Below are 23083 nucleotides of genomic sequence, written 5' to 3' on the forward strand. Positions count from 1 at the left end.
CAGAAATTGAACATTAACCTGTGAACAAATTTGTGGCAATAAGCCTGGATAACTAATTTGGAGCATGGTGTTTTACTGTGCTTGTGTGCAAATAAACATTATACCTATGAAAATTATATTTCAAGAAAAAATTCTGTAGAATATGTTTCAATAATTTTTAGAAGTGTAATATTTTAAATGCATGTTTGACAGAAAATTCTTGATTATCATTCTGAAGAAATATGCTACTAATCATATTTACTAAACATAAACAAATTTTATGTATAAAAAAAGCAACTGTATATATAATAGCTGAATAGCAAGCATATTTAAGAAGCTTATTTACAGAAGCAAATCTGTAAGCCAAAAGCCAAAAGCACTTAGGAGTTTGTTCATGCAAAAGTTATGCACCACACCACAACATCAAAGCCATTGTTCCAAGTTACCTGATGTTATTACATGGAATACATCAATATTTTCTCCAAACAGCTTGCTGATGTAACAAAAATATGTGCAACATTTATTACATCAAAAAAATGCATGGGTTTAAAATAACTACAAAGCAAAACATAAATATACTGAAACTGCACTCCCACCCTAAATGTATGTTTTCCCCCAAACATTGCAGGAACTGGAATCAAAGTAGAATTGAAAAACATTATGTATGTTTAGGTCAGCAAATATCATTTTGTGTGAGGAACTGGAATAGGCACACATTTCAAAAGTATGTGTCTGATGCAATGTGCTGCATATAAAGAGCCCAAAGTACAATGAAGGATGATAACTGCATGCCACTGAACTTGAAGATATGTGAAGCAAGTATTGGAAATCAAATAACCATAAACCATAGAATGAATACAGTCTAACAGAATGTGGAAGGAATCATATAACACTGCCAGTAGTGTACCATCATGCAATGAGGAATGTTGCAGGGCCAGATACATCCAAGGAAGAAAAAATAACTGGAATCCAAAGCTGCAGTTGAAGAAATAGGGATTTTTGTACTTCAGTCCACATAATTATTCCAGTGAGACATAGTGAAGGAAGTGGTATGATGCCCACATATTTATGAGATATGGGCTCCTGTCTCAAATAAGCATTCTCCATGACAATAAAATATAGTTACGACAGCAGACAAGAAGACTGCAGGAAGCATTTCAGAATTGCATTTATAGATTGATTGTTGCACAGAGTATTAGGAGATTGAATGAGATGGAGCTCTCATAAGGTAAAGGAAGTGTTTCAGAGGGATGTTGTGCAGTGTTGTGTTTACCTGGCAGTGTTCTACATTCAACAGTGGCTGTGGTCTGGTTCTCATGTGATGGACAAAGGCACACTGGATAATGGTTTCTGACAACACAGGCTGCACCATTTCTACAAGGGCTATTGATGGAACAGGGGTTCTTACAACTTGCATTGATGCATGACATGTTACCTGGACAGTCAGCATCAGAGAAGCACAATGGAGATTCTGTCTGATGTGGGATGCTCTCTGTGTGTTTGAGAGTGGTTCCCATTGTGTAATCCAGTGTGTGGGTGTTTCCTGTTATGAGCTGTGCTGGCTGAGGTTCAGTAGTTTCTGAATGTTCAAAAATGGTTCTGTTCAGTTGTTCAGTGTGTTCCAGTGTAATAGTAGTTTGCACCAAAACAGCTTGAGTTCTTAAGTTAGTTTTTGGGCTGTATTCTACCAGTGTCTGCTTTGTCGTTGAGTCTGTTACTAATGTCTGATGAGGCTGTGAAGTATGCTTGGCAATATCAGTATGTTGCTGCATAATTATTTCTGTGTCATTTGTAAGAGTTTGTGTATTGAGTTTATTAGAGTATTTTCCATCCTGCGATCCTCCGGCCTGAATGATAGGTACTGAAGTGACATGTTCTGTATCTCCCGTGATACCTGCTGTTTGTGACTTTTCAATATTTTTTGTAGTAAGAATGTTGTAAGAAGTTTGCTGCTGGTGGTTCTTTGCATCATGTCCTTCACTTGTAACAATAATTTCGTTTGTCTCTGTGGTACTGTAGTCAATTCCTTCTGTATCATACTCATGTAATGATGATAATGTTGTCTTTACCTTATTTGTCATTACTGTTCTCTCTGTTCCTTTTGCTTGTGAGAACTGTTTATCTGAAATTTCAGCAGTAATTCTTTCATATTCAAGAGTAGGTTCTGTTTTGTAATGTGTTAACAATTCTCCATAGCTAGTGGTATGTGTTCTTGAAATTTGCCCTTCATCACTGGACACAGTCCATTCGTTTGATCTATCTGTTGGCAGAAATACTGTTTGTTGTACATTTGTCACTGTTGTAGAATCTGTTGTATTTCCTTTTGACATTCCAACATCACTGGAATTTTCTGACTGCTGTCTGGTTACAGACCATAGTTTTGTTTCATGACTTTCAGAAGTCTTATCAGTCACAAGCTGCATTACTGATACATTGTTTACTTCTGTATTTCCATTTGGGGTGCTCACTGTTTGCTCGTTTAATACTGTACTCGCAGGTTTAAAGATTTGAGAAGTGGCTCTTGTAGAACCAGGGGAATATTCCTCAGTATCAGACTGTGTGTACTGTAATCCTGAAATTTCAGTATTTGTGGTGGCGGAAGGAGACACCTTAAACACTATTTTGTAATCTGTCACGTCTGTAGGTAACGTGCTTTCAGCTGTATTGCCTGTCACTTGTTGATCTGAGCTAATGTAGACATTCTCAGTGTGCTGGAAATACCCATCACTTTCTGTTGTTCTCCTTGGGGTATTGATTTCTTGTGTGGTTGGGATCATGTTTGACAGTTCTTGTTGCCTTACGGTTGAAACATCTTGTATGCTGTCTGTAACTGTCATGTGGTCATTACCAGTGCGAGTAAATGGTTCGTTTCTCTGATTAGGGACTGTACTCTGTGAAGGAAGTGTTTCCCCTATAGCAGGTCCGAATGTTTTTGCTGCGGTCTGACTCGTAAACATGTCTTGTTCTGTTGGCTGTTGATTTTCGTTTGTATGATACTTCGTTACAACCTTCAGATGTTGCTCTGTGTGGGGAGTACTAGTGGGAAGAATATTGGTAGAACGAGGTATAAATAATGAAGGATCCATGGTTACTGTAGGTATTTTGATCATAAACCCTGTTGTTTGTTCGTAACCGAACGGTTCATTATATGATGATTTGGACTCATACTGATTTGTTACTGAGGGCTGCATTTCAGACTTTAGAGTCCCTTCGTTGTTTGTATCGGTTGATCCCTCTCCATCAAAGTGAATGCTGGTGGTCGACGTAATACTCTGCCCTGTGATGGTGTAATAATTGTTCTTTCCATCTTCTTCAGCAATGGGAGTAGTTACTGGGCCATGATCATATTTTGTGGTGATCGTGCCAGTGTCTTCTGTTCCCACAGACGAACCGTGTACAAAATTTTTGGTTGTCCCTAGGAAACCAGGATACGTGTATGCCTTCCCTGGCTGTATCGTTTCGTCTTCTGCCCTTTCTGTAATGATTTCTGTAGTATCTGGTGACTTTGATGTTACGCAGTTAACATTTCCCACAGAGTTGGAACAAATTACTTTTACAGTAGAGGGAAATTCATGTTGAGTGTAATCCTTTGTTGGTACTTCGATCATGTCTCCCCAATTAGAGAGTTCTTGGTTGAGTTGTGACGTGCTAATGGAAACAAGCGATTGGGTATGATCGTTTATAAATACTTCCGGCGCAGTGGAAATCTCCTTGGGTTCCGTTCGTACTATAGCTTCTCTCACAGTTCCGAGAGTCTGATGTGTTGTCTCTGCTGTGAAATTGGAAGACTCCTCTGCTTGGTTTGTAGTTGTTGCAGTCTGTATAGTTTTTTCCTCCTTTGCTCCTTCAAAATCTGTGGGTAGATCGTTTCTTTCCGTTGTATGTGGCAACAAGTTTTCTGTGTCTTGGAAGTTGTTTGTGTTTGTTGCAATATCTTTGTCAGGCGGAGATGTAGGAAATGGAGTTAGATTTGCTTCTGACGTTACTCCTGGCAATTGGCCTGTAGCCGCTTCATACAACGGTTCAAAGCTTTCGCTCGATTTTGTTGTATGTTGAAGGTCTGTCGTATTTTCATCATGGGTACTTGAACCTCTTCTTTCAAACTCTGTTACACCAACGCTTTCGCGGATTGGGCTATCAGTATTTAGTTTTACCTTTGCTGTGATGTGATGCGTTTGATGCATTTTGGAAGAATCATCCGGATATTGTGGTGCAGGATTTGTGTAAGAAGACTTCATCTTATCTGCAACAGTATTTACATCAATCCAGTATTCTGTGGATTGGGGGGCTGAATCAGGAAGCAGCGGTTTCTGTTTAACATGAGAATCTGATGTTATTTCATATTGTTTTTGCAGGGTCGATGATGGCTGAAACGGTACAAAAACTTGCGTTGAAATTTTCTCCGTGTTTACTGCCAACGAAACAACATCCGTGTACCGACTTGTATCAGTAAATACCGTTTTCTCCGTAAGATGCGAATCTGCTTTAATTTCATATTGTTTTTGTGGGTTCGTCGATGGCTGAAACGGTACGAAAATTTGTGTTGAAATTTTCTCTGTGCTTCCTGCCAACGAAACGGCAGCATCAGTGTTCTGAGAAATTTTAATTGTCGTTGGCAAGGAGATGCTTGGAGTTTTGTGTGTTGCAGTAGCTTTTAATGTGTCACGTTCCGGAGGAAATTTGACTTTCGGAACCTGTGATATATTATCGTAAATTTCAGTTGTACTTGTAAGTGGAGGAAAGGACGTGCGTACATTTTTGGTGTTACTGGACGACGAATCGAATGGTACAGTTGTTTTTATGTTTGGCTGCGTAATTTTTATGTCGTCTTCTACAAAGACGTGAGATTGGTTTCCGCTTCCAGATTGTCTGTCATCACCTGTTGTAGGATTTCCATCGCTAAATGTTCCATTGTCTTCAGACGTCTCACGAGGTAACTCTTCATTTGTGTAATCGCCGGAGGTACCTGATGACGTATGAGTAATTTCGGTAGGTTGAGAGAAATCTAGTGTTACTGATTCAAAGGTAGTTTCTTCTTGGACTACCCATTTGTTTGTGTAATCTCTGATGTCGGAAACAAACTCTGTAGAAGTCCTTTCCTCTAAATCATTGCGCCAAGTTTCCGCTTTCGTTGGAGTAGTTTTTATGTTTTCATCCTGCTGAGTCGTAATCACACTGGTTACCTCTGCATCTGAAATTTTATTTGTTGTAGATTCAGGTATCGTCGTTTTGGAATCGTAGGGTAATGCAACGTATTCTGTTGTAGTTGCAGATGCCGTGTCTGTTATTACTGCGACCTGTGAGTATGGATTTTGATGTGTTTCTTTTGTAATTCCATCATAAGTAATAGTTACTTTTGGTACAGACACTGTGTAGTTTTCAGTACGTTTAATATTTTGCGTAGAACTCTTCTCTTCTAGGTGATTCTCTGTTATCATTGCATCTACTGTTCTCTCATTGGAAGCTGGTGTGTTTATTGTCGATGTTATAATCTCGGGAGATTGGTCTGATATTTGTTCGGTACTTTCTTCGACAATAACACCTATGGTAGTAGAGTGCTTGACCTGCGGAAGTTGATCTGTAGGTTTGTTATTGACTTCCGGTAACCTGATCTCCTTTGTAGCTGAAGGAGTTGTTACAGACTTCTCATCTATTTGCGGTGACCCATAAGTTTTCTTGTCTTGTGAAACAGTTGTATGTTCCTGCGATGTTGAGGTGAAGTTGTCTGTTGTAACAAGAGTGTAGGACGTCAACGTTTCGGAAAAAGTACTTGTTTCTGCTTCCGTTATTTTTTCATCGGTTTCTGGTGACGCAGTGTAAACTGTCTGAGCGTAAACTGGTACAATTTTCGTCGTTACCTGTGTTCTATCGTGATCATTAGTTTCAAAAATAAGCTCGCTGCTACTGTTGGTGAGTTCCGTACTTATTTCTTCAGCTTTACTTGTTTCTGTAATGAATTCTGTGTTGCGTTTCTCATCGACAGTCGTGATTTCTTCGTCCTGTTCTGCTGTTTCCTGACCATGATGTCTATGTCCTTGAGGTAAAGTTGAATTCTGTGCCCATCTTTCTGTCGGGAAGGTGGGGTTTTCACCAATTCTTGTAGACATTACACTGCTTTCGGTCGTCCCTTGCTGGAAATGTGTAGCCTCTCCTATTGGTGGACTTTCTTTTGGGGTAGTACTACTAACTATGTCATGCTTTATGACCGTCGGCATTGAGGTGTATATCTTTTTTTCGTTATTGCCAAACATTTTTTCCGTCTGCATGTCTGTGTCCTTGTATGTTGTATCCAGTATGTCGTCTGTGTCTGTTATTCTGTATGTTTTCTGAGGTACTAGGCCATTCTTGTGTTCTTTTTGCAACAAATTGTCCTGTTGTAAAGCTGTTCCTTCACTAACTTGAGTAAACGAGTATACTCGTTCGGTATTAGTTGAATTATCAGCTACATTTTCCGTCGATAGGATATCGTCAGTACTGATGATGCCGCCCTTTGGAGGTACAGTATGTTGCGCAGGAAATAATTCCTCATTTTCATTTTTTTGCTTTGTGATATTTTCAGTTGAACCAAAATTCGTTTGTGGCACTGTGCCTTGCGTTTCAGTGAAGCCATCAGTAGCCATTTGCACAGTGTTCTCTTTTTCTGTCGGGTTTGTGCTTTCAGCACTATCAGTAATGTGAAGAGGAGTCACGGTGTACACTTGTTCACGTGGTGTGTAGTTCACAGGGGTCACTGTAACGACTGGTCCTCTGTCACGTCCGTGCTCTGGCGTAACGGTTATCACGCGGCCTTCGGTGGCACTTTCCGCCGTTATTGTCGTACCTTCCACTCCATTTCTATCTGTTTCGTAAGCAGGACCGTATTCTGTCGCTTCTGTGTTGACGTGTAGTTGGATGTTCTCGCTTGTATGGAAGTCATACTCAGGGTTTTCCACGGTCGGAACGGTACTTCCATACTGTGGCGATTTCGTGTTTTCTGTGGCAGTGGATGAATAATTATCGACTAAAATGCTGTATGGCTTTTCTTTGACCGGCGTATTTGTTTCAGCCGTCTCGGTGAACTCTGGTGTTACTGTTATTGTTTCTAATACTGTAGAAGTTTCCGAAGTGGCAGCACTGCTTGTCCACGGTGGCGCCGAAGATGTGTCTTTTCCTATGTTATGGTCTGTAGAAATTTCATTGAGAACCACCTTGCTTGATGGAAAGCGCGCTGTGGAACTCTCTTGAGTCCCATCTGCACCACCTACAGTAGCGTGTGCACTACTGACCGATAATGGTGAACCTGTAGCCCTCTCCGAGGTGAAATGTTCGACCTCTGTTGTAGTCAGTGAAATAGCGTGGGTCGTAATCCCAGTTTCCGTTTTTGCTTCAGGAACATACGAATGGTCGTTTTTTGTGACTAACTGATGATAGTTTGCAGATGTCGTTTCATGTACTCGCTGATCAGTGACGCTTTCTGCTGTTGATCCTTGATAATTTACGGGAAGCGTGACATCTTGTCTGCTTGTGATTCCTTTGTAGTCACTATAATATTTTTCTTTGAAAGTTTCTGGTTGTGTCAAGCGTGGTGTAGATGTTTGTCCTTTACTGACGTGAGAAACAGCCGTCACAGGAATATCGTATGGAGTTAATGTCGTTTCGATCTGTTCCCCAGATGGCCCGTAATAACTGTAATACGATCCAGTGGTTTGATATTCCTTTTTTTCAGAGTGTAGCTTGGTAGAGCTAGGTAATGTGGTATGGAGTGCTTCATTTGATGTCATCATACTTTCAATATTTGTTTTTTCTGTCAGGGTGCTGAACAATGTATTGGCTGGTGTGTCAGAATTTCCATGTTCGCTTGCCTCGCGTATATCAGACGTCACTGTACTCCGATAAACCATCTCCGTTACTGCCGTGTATGATTCTCGTGTTGTTTCTTCTGTGTGTGGCAGTCTGCGAGAGGAGTACGTGAAAGAAGTAACAAATTCCTGACTGTCAGTGTTGTATATACCACTAGACAGGATATCTTTTGTGATTGGAGTAATCTGAGTAGTAGCGGCTTTGTCACCCACTTTTGGGGCTGATTCTGTTGTGTCGGGAGCCGAAGTTAGCTCGTCGCTAGAGAATAACTTGACAGGTTCATTAAAGGGCGTGACCTCCAAATCAAAAGAAAAGTCCAGTGTCGTTTCTGATTCGTTTGTTACGGCGGTCGACGGCTCAGATGTAATCGTCGTATGCCCCTGCAATGTTTCCTGTGAGTCAGAGGACGTAGCTGCTTCTGTCATTCGAGCCTCGTTTGTCGAAGTCTCATAAGGTATCTCATTTCCTGTTGCAGGATGTCTTGCACTGACTTGAGGAACCGACGAATACGTAGTTGTTTCAGCATTCGTTGTAGTATCGGTAAGAATATCTACTGTCCTTGGGGCCTCTAATGTGGTGTGTAAGTTATCTGTTTGTATTGTGGGATTGTCTGTTGCCAGTTTATATGTTACAGTTGTCCCCGAAGTTGTATCTGTAGGTAAAGAAGAACCGTGAATGGATACTGTAGGAGCAGCCTGAGATGTCGAGAGAGCCGGAGGGCTATCGGCGGGCGTGCAGCGAACGGCCGCATCCCCCCGGTAGCCCACGGGGCAGAAACACACTGGCCGGTGGGCCTCCACCCTACACCGAGCGCTCAGACCACACTTGTTGGTGCAAGGATCTACGCATTCTCCTCTAATGCACGCCAGCGCACCTGTGCACTCGTCATCCAACGTGCACTGAACCGGTGCCCTCGTGCTTGTGCTGACACCTGCTGTGAATAACCAACATAATATACATATATACACACACTTACATATATTTACAAACTCAATATTTACAGAATGTTAATTTAGGGAAGTTGTTAGGAAGAACTGAGAGAAACTGAGTGTTACTGTTACTACATCGATACTGTGTTATAATCGGATGCAATGTAGATAAAAAAGTATATACACAATGTATCTACAGATAATTACTGAGTGATACATATTTACAGACTGATCAAGTGAGCGACAAGGATTTTTAAGAGAAAAGAAAAAAATATCTCTAGTCGAACAGGGAAGAGGAAGAGGATATGTCTACCTCAAAGGTCTGTGTCTTTTTATTGCCTACATCTCGTCTCGCGGTATTTTGAACGGAAAACACCTGTTAACAGATTTACCGGTAAATTTGTCAGAATGACGATGTTGAGGATAGCTTTTATCTTTGTAAATCTGTGAGATTTGTGAATCGGTTTTTTTATTTGCATTTTATGCGCTTATCTTTTCTTTATTTATTCTAGTTAGTGCCGCGCCGGGTCAGTCATCCGTAACCAATATTTGTTTTTAGAACATTAGTCTATTCTAAATCCCCGTGCGTCGTCGCGGCCCCACCCTCTTACGCGACCGTCGTGAGTCAGCAGTCGTGTGTGTCGCGCCGTCCGTCCGTTTACCTTTGAGGCATCCGTATTTCGCGTCAGGGACAAATCCTGCGGGACAGAACTTGCAGACGGGCGTGTGGTCCTCGACTCGGCAAGGCGCGCCGGGCGCGCAGCCCGCGCCCTCGCACGGGTCCACGCAGCGGAAGTTGCGGCAGGCGAGGTGCGCCGGGCACCCCGCGTCGCGCAAGCAGATGGAGAGCGCGGGGTTGCACCGGCGCACGCAGATGCAGACGGGCCGGTGGTCGAGCACGTCGCACGCCTGGTCGGGCTGGCGGCAGGGCGGCGGCAGCGCCGAGCAGGGGTCGACGCAGCGGCCGGCGGCGCAGGCGCGGTTGGAGGCGCAGTCGGCGTCGGAGGCGCAGGCGGGCGGCCCCGAGGCGCACGCCAGCTCGCCCGCGTCGCTCAGCACGAAGCCGGCGGCGCAGACGCAGACGGGCCGGTGCGCGCGCACCTCGCAGCGCTTGCCCGGCTCGCAGGGGCGCACGCAGGGGTCGGCGCAGCGGCCGCGGACGCAGGCCGCCGCCGGCCCGCAGTCCGCGTCCGCCGCGCACGGACCCCCGCCCGGCCGCGGCTGCTGCCCGAGCCCGCAGCGCGGGTCCGGGTCGCGCACGCACTGCACGTGCGGCGACCCCACGTGGCACTGCGGGCACGAGCAGCGCGCGCGGTGCATGAGGGGCCGGCAGAGCGCGCCGCGGCCGCACGCGCCCCGCGACGAGCACGGGTCGGCACACTCGCCGCTCACGCAAGCCTTCTCACTCGGACAGTCTACGTCACTCGCACAGGTGTTCTCTGTTGGTGAGTTTTCGTGTCGGGTCGGGCCGGGGTCGAGAGAGAGAGACAGAAACAAACACAGCGTGTGGTGAGTGGGGAGAAAGAGAGAACAGTCGTCGTAAGAACTGTGAAAGGAAACGAAATTCTCACGTGCACAGATGGGCCGGGAAAACACACAGGCTCTGAAGGAGGTCAGCCCACATCTCCACGGAAAAGAGAATTTAGACACACAAAACTACATAGGCTTCTCACAAGCAGGAAAAACTATTTACAAAAACACAGACATCCGGGTGAGTGCTATGACGGAAAGATGATTTCTACTGTACATGTAGTGTGAGAATGCTCCTTTCACAGTTCCCAATCTGACTTATCGGTTATATTTTAACACAGCGGCGGCGATCGCGGTGTATTGGCTTTACTGTGTCAGGGAACATTATTTCTGAAGTAAGTTAAACAAAGGCTGTGAACGCGTCGACGTACAATGAAGAAAGAACGGCGTTCTAAACACGCATTTAGCAGTGGTATTTCAAGATTCTGTTTTTCTGTTAAGTGCTGTGGAAATCTTCCGAAAATGCAGGGGGACACAGTACAGATTAAATGGAGTACGTTTAGAGAGGGGTGTGAGGTAATTCCCATGTCACTCGGCTTTGTGTATTGTGCTTTACAGCAGACCATGTGACAAGACAGATTGGAATACTGTGGCAACATTCTGCACGTGAGCCTACTAATGTGCTACGAGGTTATACGAAGAGACAGTGAGTATTTACAACCTGAAACATGAAACATGATGACAAAAGGCGTAATGCTGCAGACTGTTATACAGTGAGTGCCGTAATAACAATTTGCTGTCAGTATTAGTGTTATTGTAATACCCATTTCCTAATCAGCAAAATGTATTCACATGTTATACCCCGTGCACAGTAAAATACCAGCGGGTTAATGGGACGTGCTTACCGTAATTCAGCAGCAAACGGCAACGAAAACGTAGAAGCATGCTTTCTTCAAAACAACCTCATTTGTGCATGCCCAGATCTGTGGTTAACTCGACGGCTTACGGTACAGGGTATCGTCGTCGAATCCTGTACGCTCATCTGTACAGCAGTTACGCTGTTAATTCTCCTTGCAGACTAATGGCGGAAACCCGTAGGTATTTACAAGATATTTGCTAGGGCTTAGGCTCGAATATTATTAACGCAGCGTTTGGCAGCTGCCGCGGACGAGCTCCGGTTCTGGTGGCGGTCCACAGTATTGTTACGAGAGGGTGGCGAACGGGAGCTGTCCGCGGCGACAGAGCGTCAGGCAGCGTAGCAGATCACCGGCAGAAGGAGAGCACCTACCTTTGCGGCAGCCGACCTCGGGGCGGCCCGTCGTCCCGGGCGGGCAGCGGCAGACGAAGGCGGCGCCGTCGCGGATGCACTCCGCGCCGGAGCCGCAGCCGCGAGTGCGGCAGTCCACGCCGGAGCGGTCCGACACGCCTGCGGAACGCACCCATCCAGCCTTACTTCCACCTCTCCCACACACTGAATCGTTCTTTAAGTTCGACGCGAACGCCTGCTGCGATAATCCTCGGCTGACGCGAGGTTCTGAGTTACAACAATAATTTATTCCACATTCGACATCTGGACTTGGCTACCGAAACAGCGCCAAAAATGTTCAAACCTCGTGCAGCCATTATAAAATAACAACGTTCGTGTCCGCGGGTAACAGTTTAAATGAAACTTTCCGCTAACACTGGATCATGTCAAAAATGTTTTCGCCCAAATGGGGCCAGTTTGCCGGTCATCCGACACATGCATTTTCATCAGTCACTGCCGGTCACCCAACACCCGCATCCTGTCATCCTGCAGCACCTCCACTCCCCCCGGCAGTGCCACCCTTCCCACCGCAAACTACATTCTACACATTTACCAGGAACAGTTGGTGAAGTTGTCATGTTTTACGCCATGGAGCAGAATCGTAGTTCCTTAGCTCACACTTCCAAGTCAGAGCTCACTAGAGTCACACGAGCCTCTTGTGGATTGTAAACAAACTCGCTGGGCTTGTACTGAAGCAGTCATGATTTATAGATGAGACTGGAAGAAAGGAAGCTTCCTTAAGCACGACTGGAAGGGGGTGGGAGAGGACGTAGGCCGTGGCCTGGACTGACGCGCAGCGACACTCTCCTCCTGGTGCGATTTACGGAAAACATAAATCAGAAGAGCGTCACTTCGTACCCAGTGGGCCTCTAGGAGACAGACGCTGCTGATAGCCACAGACTAGGAGACTAATACTTCAAAGTCTGGGAAGCAAGACAGTCTAGAATGTACAATGGGAAACAGCTGCAGTGTGAAGACTTTAATGGGACCAGAGGCGTATGCCTTTTTCTTGATACTAAAGAGTCAAGCAAGATGTTGGTCTGTGTAAGAATCGTTATTTGAAAAGAGTTTCTGTAAAATGGTCAAATAACAGAAAGAGGGAATGCAGATGAACGGTTAAAACTGTAAGCAGTGATTCGCTTTGCCCCGCCACTGCACGTAGAGGGTCATCTTTTACTGGCTGCCAGCGCAAGATGTTATTTTTAACAATTCATAAATATGTAATGTGGAAAAGGTGATGGAGTAGAGCTACAGTCACTATATGGAGCCTCTACGAGCATGTTTTACTGTGCATTGGACTGAACAGCACCAACTAATTGCAGTAAAGTATCCGATTAGACGGATTGAAAAGCGAAGGATATTTCGTTACTTTTTCCTTCTCAGAAAATGTGATGGCAGTGTGTGCTGCCTCTGCAAGAGACAAAATGAATCGTAATTCACACATTACATGGCTTTAGTGGCTATGGCATGACAGATACGGACACAGAAACTGGTAGATCTGTCACAACTCCTTCTTTCAATATTTGATGATCCCTTAGTAGCTTCTTTACTGCTCTTATGAAAGGAAATCGGCCTCGGGGTTTCTTTTTGAGGGAGTATATGGTACACAATCCATGCTAATGATACCAGCTGCATACAAGTTATTTTAAATTTCGCTATAGTCTTATCTTTTCCCTGAACGTATGTTTCGTCCTAGCACGAACAGAAAGTGTGGAGAAGTGACTTACCTGTTTTGCGATCTAGTGAGCTGACATTCTGACAGATTTTGCTGAAAAATTACTGATGAAAGCCTCAGGTATTTCAACTTTTTGCTTGCATACAGAAATACAAACATTTGTAGTAACTTCTCTGTCACACAACAATTGTTTCTTATGGAATCAGACTAGTACGTAGCTCCGAAACTTACAAGCGCAGTCTTAAATGTCTGAATTAAACGACCTGAGAAGCGAAATACTTAAGAACATTATAAGGTAATGGCATTTGTACTTTTTTAGTATTTGTTACTTGAGAAAATTCGTCCATCAACTGCAATAAATTGTGCACGAGAGGTACCTTTCTAAAATGTGTCGTGACGTGTTTTCTTCTTTGAAGTGACTTTTACACCACCTTGTGCAATACTATTTTGTTGCTAATTTCTATCGCTCCTGCTGACTCGGAGACGTTTGATAGATTCAAATCGGTTTCATCTATACTCCCGCAGGGTTGTTCGGTGGTAGCCATATGTAGACGAAGCAGACGGTCCGGTAAAGCGACGTCGACAAAGCGAGAGAGAGGTACTCACATTCACGCTCGGGGTTTCCGACCGGGAAGTTGGCAGGGCAGTAGCACTCGGGCCCCCCAGAGGCGGTGACCCGGCAGAGGGCGTTGGCTCCGCAGCGGTGTCCGGCGCAGGCGTTCTTGAGGCCGTCCTCGCAGAGGCAGCCGCGGTACGGGTCGCCGGTGCAGCCGGGCGGGCACGAGCACTCGTAGCCGCCCACCACGTCGCGGCAGCGCGCGTTCTCGCCGCACGGGTTGCGCACGCAGTCGCCGCCGCCTCCTGCAACCACAGCGCCGCCGCCGCTCTGTACACAGCCCCTGCTGCACTAACGACATCCCGTTCTCTCCTGTCGACTCTTACGGATACAGAACCTGAAGTGGTAAACTACAGACAAACGGCACCGTCGTTTATTGGCACAAGAAACTGATTTCCCTCTTTTTGAAAGTGAATTAGTATGAACAGTCAGTGTTTCAGTATCATCTTTTGGGCGATGCGGTGCTTTCTTTCGTAAAGTTCAACATTTTTACTCTAGTATACAGTCTTTAATGCCGTTTGTAATATGAATTTTAAAGCTTGGATAAATGCATTTAACACTGTGCTGTCTTCATTACCGGCTCCGATATGGACATGTTCACAGTGTTAGCAGAAAAACGAGAACAAAGTGAAAATTGTGAATCTCAAAATACACTACTGGCGATTAAAATTGCTACACCACGACGATGACGTGCTACAGACACCAAATTTAACCGACAGGAAGAAGATGCTGTGATATGCAAATGATTAGCTTTTCAGAGCTTTCACACAAGGTTGGCGCCGGTGGCGACACCTACAACTTGATGACATGAGCAAAGTTTCCAACCGATTTCTCATACACAAACAGCAGTTGACCGGCGTTGCCTGGTGAAACGTTGTTGTGATGCCTCGTGTAAGGAGGAGAAATGCGTACCATCACGTTTCCGACTTCGATAAAGGTCGAGTTGTAGCCTATCGCGATTGCGGTTTATCGCATCGCGACATTGCTGCTAGCGTTGGTCGAGATCAATGTCTGTTAGCAGAATATGGAATCGGTGGGTACAGGAGGGTAATACGGAACGCCGTGCTGGATCCCAACGGCCTCGTATCACTAGCAGTCGAGATGACAGCCATCTTATCCGCATGGCTGTAACGGATCGTGCAGCCACGTCTCGATCCCTGAGTCAACAGATGGGGACGTTTGCAAGACAACAACCATCTGCAGTTCGACGACGATTGGAGGAGCATGGACGATCAGCTCGGAGACCATGGCTGCTGTTACCCTTCACGCTGCAACACAGACAGGAGCACCTGCGATGGTGTACTCAACGACGAACCTGGGTGCACGAATAGCAAAACGTCATTTTTTTTCATATGACCCAGGTTCTGTTTACAGCATCACGATGGTCGCATCCGTATTTGGAGACATCGCGGTGAACGAACATTCGAAGCGTGTATTCGTCATCGCCATACTGGCGTATCACCCGGCGTGATGGTATGGGGTGCCATTCGTTACACGTCTCGGTCACCTCTTGTTCCCACTGACGGCACTTTGAACAGTGGACGTTACATTTCAGATGTGTTACGACCCGTGGCTCTACCCTTCATTTGAGCTCTGCGAAACCCTACGCTTCGGCAGGATATTGCACGACCGCAGGTTGCAGGTCCTGTACGGGCCTTTCTGGATACAGAAAATGTTCGACTGCTGCCCTGGCCAGCACATTCTCCAGATCTCTCACCAATTGAAAACGTCTGGTCAACGGTGGCGGAGCAACTGGCTCTTCACAGTAGCCAGTCAGTACTCTTGACATTTCATCGTATTGAAGCTGCATGGGCAGCTGTACCTGTACACGCCATCCAAGCTCTGTTTGACTCAAAGCCCAGGCGTATCAAGGCCGTTATTACGGCCAGAGGTGGTTGTTCTGGGTACTGATTTCTTAGGACCTATGCACCCAAATTGCGTGAAAATGTAATTAGATGTCAGTTATAGTACATTGTATTTGTCCAATGAATACCCGTTTACCATCTGCATTTCTCCTTGGTGTAGCAATTTTAGTGGCCAGTAGCGTACTTTTGTCCCTGTCTAGGAAAGGTCATGCTGCATACGACTGTTGGAGACCCGCGTGTTTCTCTGACGTGTCTGCAGTGCTCTGACGGCATATTGTCAGTTGTCATGTACGGCGTGTTGATCTTTATTCATCGATTGTGTAGTCTGTTAGTAAGTTGAGCTCACGAAATCGTACATTTCCAGAAATTAAAACTAAAGTTGTTACGCGGTATGCCAGTCACGTCGAGAATGATTCCAATAGGGCCGCGGTAGAGGTCTCGTTGTGTGGTGTTAGGGGACAGACACGAGTGGAAAAGGGACGTACCTTGCTTGCATTCGAGCTTAGGGTTTCCGTAGTATCCAGGTGGGCACGAGCAGACGGCCCTGCGGTCGGCGACGCGGCACTGTGCGTTGGTGCCGCAGGCGTCGGCCTGCAGACACGGGTTGCGGCAGGCGCCGTCGGCGGGCGAGCAGAACTGGTCGGGCGGGCAGTCGGCGTCGGCCGAGCACTGACCGGCGGGCAGGCAGGCCTTGCTGGGCTCGCCGCGGTGGCCGGGCGGGCACAGGCAGACGGCGCGGTGGTCGGCGGCGCGGCACAGCGCGCCCGCGCCGCACGCCGACGGCCCGCACGGGTCGCGGCACTGGCCGGCCGAGCACGCGCGGTCCTGCGGGCAGTCCGCGTGCGACAGGCAGCCGGGCACGCACGCCCCGCTGTCGCTGCACACCTGGCCCTGCAAAGCGCCACACCCCGCCGTTACCGCCGAGCGCAAACCCAGCTCCAGTAGAGTCGCCTAATGCTCGTTGACGATGGCGGGACCGGCATGGACACACAGGAAATATCGGCGGCACACCCCCACACGGTTTGCAACGCATAAACTATTAGGTTCGTAGTGATTTTGTTTCTCATCTTGGTATTCCGATCGATGTGGGTTTATTTATCGATTGGTCCGCCCCCGGTAGCTGAGCCCGCACGGTAACTCAGCGTGTTCGGTTAGAGGGTTAGCTGCTCTCTGTAATAAAAAAACTGAGTTAATTGATCAACGACGAACTGAAACGGGTGTCTTGCGACGTCCGCCCCGAGCAGATACAACGAACAAAAACGAGCTAAATGAGATGCCGGCACGGTAGCTCAGCGTGTTCGGTCAGAGAGCCGGTTGGCCCCTGTAATTAAAAAACTGAGTGGAACGATCAACCACCGAACTTGGACAGGAAGTCTTGCGACGTCCGCAAGGGCCCGGGTTCGATTCCCGGTTGGGTCGGAGATTTTCTCCACTCACGGACTGGGTGTTGTTTTCTCCGCTCAGGGACTGGGTGTTGTGTTGTCCTAATATCATCATTTCGTCCCCATCGACGCGCAAGTCACCTCAGTGGCGTCAAATAGAAAGACTTGCACCCGGCGTACGGTCTACCCGAAGGGAGGCCCTAGTGAAACGACATTTTTTTGTTTTATTTCTCGATTTCGCTTTTTATTTGTATTTCGCTGTTGCTATTTGATCCAATAATTAAATTTTCCTCGTGACATCTTAGTTTCGTCTTTATGTACGATATTGGCGGAAGCAGAATAAATGCTTTAATTTTTCTGCCACGGCCGGAACTTGAACCCGAGTTTCCTTGATACTGGGCAGGAATCCTGACTATTACACCATCGCAGCATTACGACCAACATTGCTGCACGTACCGCTGAAGTCGAATATTCTCCCCAGCACAATCTTCAGCTTATTTTCCTCCTGAATCGCTATAATAATTACTTTCAAATACATTATGGGAGTGACAGTGATCAATGTGTTACAAATATTTACTATAAAAACAGTCTTGATCACGATTTATTTTTTAAGGTGACCGGTTTCGACCACAACTGTGGTCATCTTCAGACCAATGAGTAGGAACCTCTTTCTGCTGGAGAATCACTAGACGCAGCACAAGTAGCACAATCTGGGACAGGCAAGAACGCTGCAGCGTCCTTTCTAAAGGAACTAACCCAGCAGTTACGTTAAACGATTAAGGGAAACTACGGAGAATCTGAATCTGGGTGGCCGGACAGAGATTGGTACTTTGTGCTGTAAGAACTACAAAGACGTTTTTGAACTTAATATTTATGTTGTGCGTCATGTCACATGTGCCCAAACAGAGATAGAACATACCGCTGGTAAAGATTTAATTATCACTTAGAGAAAATTAGTTGCATAATTAATTTCTTTGTGTGTTTGGAGGTACATGCCTGCACTGTTAGCACACACTGAAATTCCCGCGCTCCACTACCGAAGCGCGAAGAGCCAGAACAAAATGCAATATCGTGCGGTAATTCGTTTTCGGTAAGAATGGAATTATCGCAGTTGTGTTAGGCCAGTCTGGACTGCTAAATAATCATCTAGAGTGGCCTGCCGCAGCTGCAACATTTCTGCTGCTACCGAAAATGAATTACGGAACGGTACCCCACTTCATGTATGGGCGGCGCCATTTAGATTTAGCCCCTCTAGCGACTTGGTACAGTACAGTGCCGCGGGGTTACATTGTATATCAGGAGTGCAGGCACGTACTTGCAAATGGACAAAAAGTTAAATACGAGAGCTAATAGAAAAGTAATACTCGATAGGTCGCGACATAGAAACGACAGTGAAAATCAGGCGAAGCTTTGCACAGATGTGTCGGGCAGTGTCTCTAATACGCCTGTCGATCGCGTCACGTCGCTCTTTTCAGTTCTGGTGACACAGTGAGCACGTAAAGATGCCTAGAACAATAGTGTCTGCGCCTAATGTGGGTGTGCGCTGAAGGGTTTCATGACAATTCTCGGCCGCACACTGCAGGGGCAGCGACGAAGCCCTGCAGCATTTTCGAGGCCAAGTGTTTGATCACCCACCATACAACACGGACTTGTCTCGCCCTGATGTTCACGTTTGTTCACATTAGCCGTTGGCTGTGAAGACAAAATTTCGGCACAGCCAACGAACTGTAGACCAGGGCAGGGAAGTGGCGGAAAGCTGCCTTCTATGACGCGGGTATTGGAAACTGGGTGTAACGCTGTAAGAAATGTCTAAGTCATACGGCGACTATGTAGAGAAGCAGCTGGAAAGTGAAGCAAACAGTTGCATATAAAATATTTGCGATTTTCACTGTGGTTTCCATTGTGCGATTGAGCTAACGTTATTTTCCAAATATCCCTCGTATGTCATTTTAATGCTTTGAGGTGGTATTTAAAACATAATGACCACGCCTTCTATATTAGTTTTGGAATTCGTAGCGTTGCTGGGTTGTTTGGGGGAGGAGACCAGACAGCGAGGTCATCGGTCTCATCGGATTAGGGAAGGACGGGGATGGAAGTAGGCCGTGTCCTTTCAAAGGAAGCATTCCGGCATTTGCCTAAAGCAATTTAGGGAAACCACGAAAAACCTAAATCAGGATGGCCGGACGCGGGAATGAACCGTCGTCCTCCCGAATGCGAGTCCAGTGTGCTAGCCACTGCGCCACCTCGCTCGGTGTAGCGTTGCCGAAGACCTATGTTAAGTTGGAATGTAACTCTTAGGTTTTGAAACGGTGAAGGCAATGAACGTGATGAGTAGTTCAAGTCCATTCGGGAGGGGTCCTACTGTACTACAACAGAGCTTTTCATAAGCAGACGGCCTCTGCTAGGCTGTGAACAGTTGCAGGTAGCACGTGTTGAGAAGTGTGCGAGTGAGCCGTACCTGTGGGCAGGCGCCGGCCGGGCCGCAGCGGGAGCGGCAGCGGCCTTGCACGCAGGTCTCTCCGCAGGCGCAGGCAGCGTCGTCAGAGCAGGGCTGGGCGCAGAAGCCGCCCTCGTCGCAGTCGGCGGGGTCGCAGCCGGGCGCGGGGCAGCGCGCCGCCGGCTTGGAGCACGCGGACAGCGGGTCGCCCGCGAAGCCGGCCGGGCACGAGCACTGCATGCCGTGCTTCGACACGCGGCACTCCGCGCACGCGCCGCACGCGTTGGGCGCGTCACACGGGTCTGCAACACGCCGCCACCTCTCAGCACCTGCACACGCCCTGAGCTGCGCCCCCCGCCCACTTACAAGTCAGTCAGTCAAGTACGTTAACGTCAGCGTCTTGTCTGTCTCTGCCCTACACCACGCGTTACCTCGTAGAAATAGGCAATGTTGGTGGTACGCTTCTGACTCCCCCTCAAAAACTTAGCACAGGGTATTAGAAGGCCGCGCGGGATTAGCTGAGCGGTCTCAGGCGCTGCAGTCATGGACTCTGCGGCTGGTCCCGGCGGAGGTTCGAGTCCTCCCTCGGGCATGGGTGTGTTTGTGTTTGTGCTTACGATGATTTAGGTTAAGTAGCGTGTAATCTTAGGGATTGATGACATTAACAGTCAAGCCCCATAAGATTTCATACACATTTGAACATTTTTTGTGGTATGAGGGGTTTAAGTGCAGAACGAGGCGTGTTTTTTAAGTAAGTACCGTTTTGAAATTTAAAAAACACGTGCCAAGGTATCTGAATAATTTTATTTTTACATGAAAGCCTGTACCTTAATCTACGTACACTCTGATTCTTCCTTGTTTACGTTGTGTACTGAGTGCTGCCTCTGATATTCGTGAGTCCCGCCGACTGTGAAGTACGGGCAGTTATAAGATTTCTTAGTGCTAAAGGCCTAAAAGCGATCGATCTTCATCTTGAGATCTGTGCAGTTTACGGAGAAAACATAATGAGTGATGGAATGGTAAGAAAGTGGGTGATAGCATCTAAAGATGGCAGCACAAATGTGCATGATGAACAACGGAGTGGGCGTCCTTCGGTCGTTAATGAAAGTTTGCTGCAAGAAGTGGACTATAAGGTGAGAGAAAACAGACGCTTTACCATTTCCTCCTTGCGGGATTACTTTCCTAATGTTTTTCTATGGCATTGTGACCGAGCACTTGAATTACCGAAAACTGTGCGCATGTTGGTACCGAAAATGTTGACGGTTGTGCACATAACCAAACGTTTAGACAGTGCATTGACTTTCCTTGAGCTGTGCTACAACGACGGTGATGACTTCTTAAGCCAAATTGTTACGGGCGATGAAACATGGGTGGCCTACGTCACACCAGAATCAAAGCAACAGTCCATGGAAGTTGAGCAAGGGCATCGTTTTGCTGCGAGACGATGCCCGTCCGCATCTACATCTACATCTACATGACTACTCTGCAATTCACATTTAAGTGCTTGGCAGAGGGTTCATCGAACCACAATCATACTATCTCTCTACTATTCCACTCCCGAACAGCGAGCGGTAAAAACGAACACCTAAACCTTTCTGTTCGAGCTCTGATTTCTCTTATTTTATTTTGATGACCATTCCTACCTATGTAGGTTGGGCTCAACAAAATATTTTCGCATTCGGAAGAGAAAGTTGGTGACTGAAATTTCGTAAAAAGGTCTCGCCGCGACGAAAAACGTCTATGCTGTAATGACTTCCATCCCAACTCGTGTATCATATCTGCCACACTCTCTCCCCTATAACGTGATAATACAAAACGAGCTGCCCTTTTTTGCACCCTTTCGATGTCCTCCGTCAATCCCACCTGGTAAGGATCCCACACCGCGCAGCATGTGGCGAATCAGACCAAAGACCTCATCACATCTTTTCGATGGGAAACTCTGGATCATCCTCCGTACAGCCCCGATCTTGCGCCCAGTGACTACCATCTGTTCCTGCACTTGAAGAAACACCTGGGCGGTCAGCGTCTTCAAGACGGTGACGAAGTCAAAACAGTGGTTAAAAAGTCAGGAGGCAGACTTCTATGAGGAGGGTATTCAAAAACTGGTACAACGTTATGACAAGTGCCTCAGTATTGACGGAAAGTATGTATAAAAGTAGATTAAGGTACAGGCTTTCATGTAAAAATAAAATTATTGAGATATATTAGCACGTCTTTCTTTAATTTCAAAACGGTACTTACCTAAAAAAACACGCCTCGTATTTCTGTTGATGACTGAGGACAGTGTACTGCACAACATTACATCAATATTTAATTCACTTGCAGACAAATAATTATAGGTATTATGAGTAATATGATTTTAGATTGGTTAGTATCTCTAAGTATGTATGGCACAAACAAGCCATTAACATTTACATTCCCCTGGGTCGCAGATCCGCTATTTAAGTGTGGACACGAGGACACAAAACGGATAGTCTATACTGACAAGCGCAGTTCACTTCACGGCATACTGACAGGTGTAGTTCGCTTCATGGCACAGTTACGACCGTGCAGAAAACATCAGTTCTACATCTACATCTGCACGGATACTCTGCAAATCACATTTAAGTGCCTGGCAGAGAGTTCATCGAACCACCTTCACAATTCTCTATTATTCCAAGCTCGTATAGCGTGCGGGAAGAACGACCACCTATATGTTTCCGTACGAGCTCTGATTTCCCTTATTTTATCTTGGTGATCGTTCCTCCCTATGTAAGTCGCTGTCAACAAAATATTTTCGCAATTCGGAGGAGAAAGTTGGTGATTGGAATTTCGTGAGAAGATTCCGTCGCAACGAAAAACGCCTTTATTATAATGATGTCCATCCCAAATCCTGTATCATTTCTGTGACACTCTCTCCCATGTTTCGCGATAATACAAAACGTGCTGCCATTCTTTGAATTTTTCGGTGAACTCAGTCAGTCCTATCTGGTAAAGAACCCACACTGCGCAACAGTATTCTAAAAGTGGACGGACAAGCGTAGTGTAGGCAGTCTTCTTAGTAGGTCTGTTAGTTGCGGTGAAGTGTTTGCGGGAAGACCGTTAGACGCAGAGAAAAGGCAACTGACTCACTCAAGTGGGTACAGATTAAGGTACCAATTATCAAAAAATCTGTACGTGTACCATAGGACCCTGCATATTTGCATAACTATTTTATAACTTATAAATATAGTACTATTTGCATAACTATTTTATAACTTATAAATATAGCACTTTGCTTTGCGTCACCCATAGCAGACACTACAGGTTCACTTTACGGTCAATAACTTGAATATAGAGGCTAAATTTTTCATGTCACTCTCAAGTGCACGCTTTGGACATATTTGTCAGAATGACGCTATTGGCTGGTGCTTAACATGGTACACTACCGTTACTACTAGGCACCGCCCCACCACGCACCTTATGCAACGTGTTACAAAGTTTTTGCATCAAGAGACAAATTGTTCCCCGACCCTGCATTGAATTCGCTGGCCCTGAGATGATTATTTTTTAGGACTATGAGTTTTTTAGCGAACTATCAGGGATGCTAACTAGGTGTGCATCTGC

At 46.2% G+C, this 23083-nt stretch overlaps 1 protein-coding gene across 1 annotated transcript in view; it reads right to left on the bottom strand.

The window, feature by feature from the left end:
* LOC126270278 (uncharacterized) overlaps positions 1-23083 on the bottom strand; it is a 589946-nt gene that overhangs the window by 298840 nt on the left and 268023 nt on the right. The window contains exons 44-49 of the mRNA XM_049974059.1: positions 19520-19800; positions 16165-16570; positions 13805-14059; positions 11506-11643; positions 9410-10186; positions 1253-8752 (exon numbers count right to left, since the gene is read on the bottom strand). Of these exons, the coding sequence (XP_049830016.1) occupies positions 1253-8752; positions 9410-10186; positions 11506-11643; positions 13805-14059; positions 16165-16570; positions 19520-19800 (9357 nt within the window). The remainder of the gene's footprint in view (positions 1-1252; positions 8753-9409; positions 10187-11505; positions 11644-13804; positions 14060-16164; positions 16571-19519; positions 19801-23083) is intronic.

This window comes from Schistocerca gregaria, chromosome 1, assembly GCF_023897955.1.
Source record: "Schistocerca gregaria isolate iqSchGreg1 chromosome 1, iqSchGreg1.2, whole genome shotgun sequence".
Lineage (NCBI taxonomy): Eukaryota > Metazoa > Arthropoda > Insecta > Orthoptera > Acrididae > Schistocerca > Schistocerca gregaria.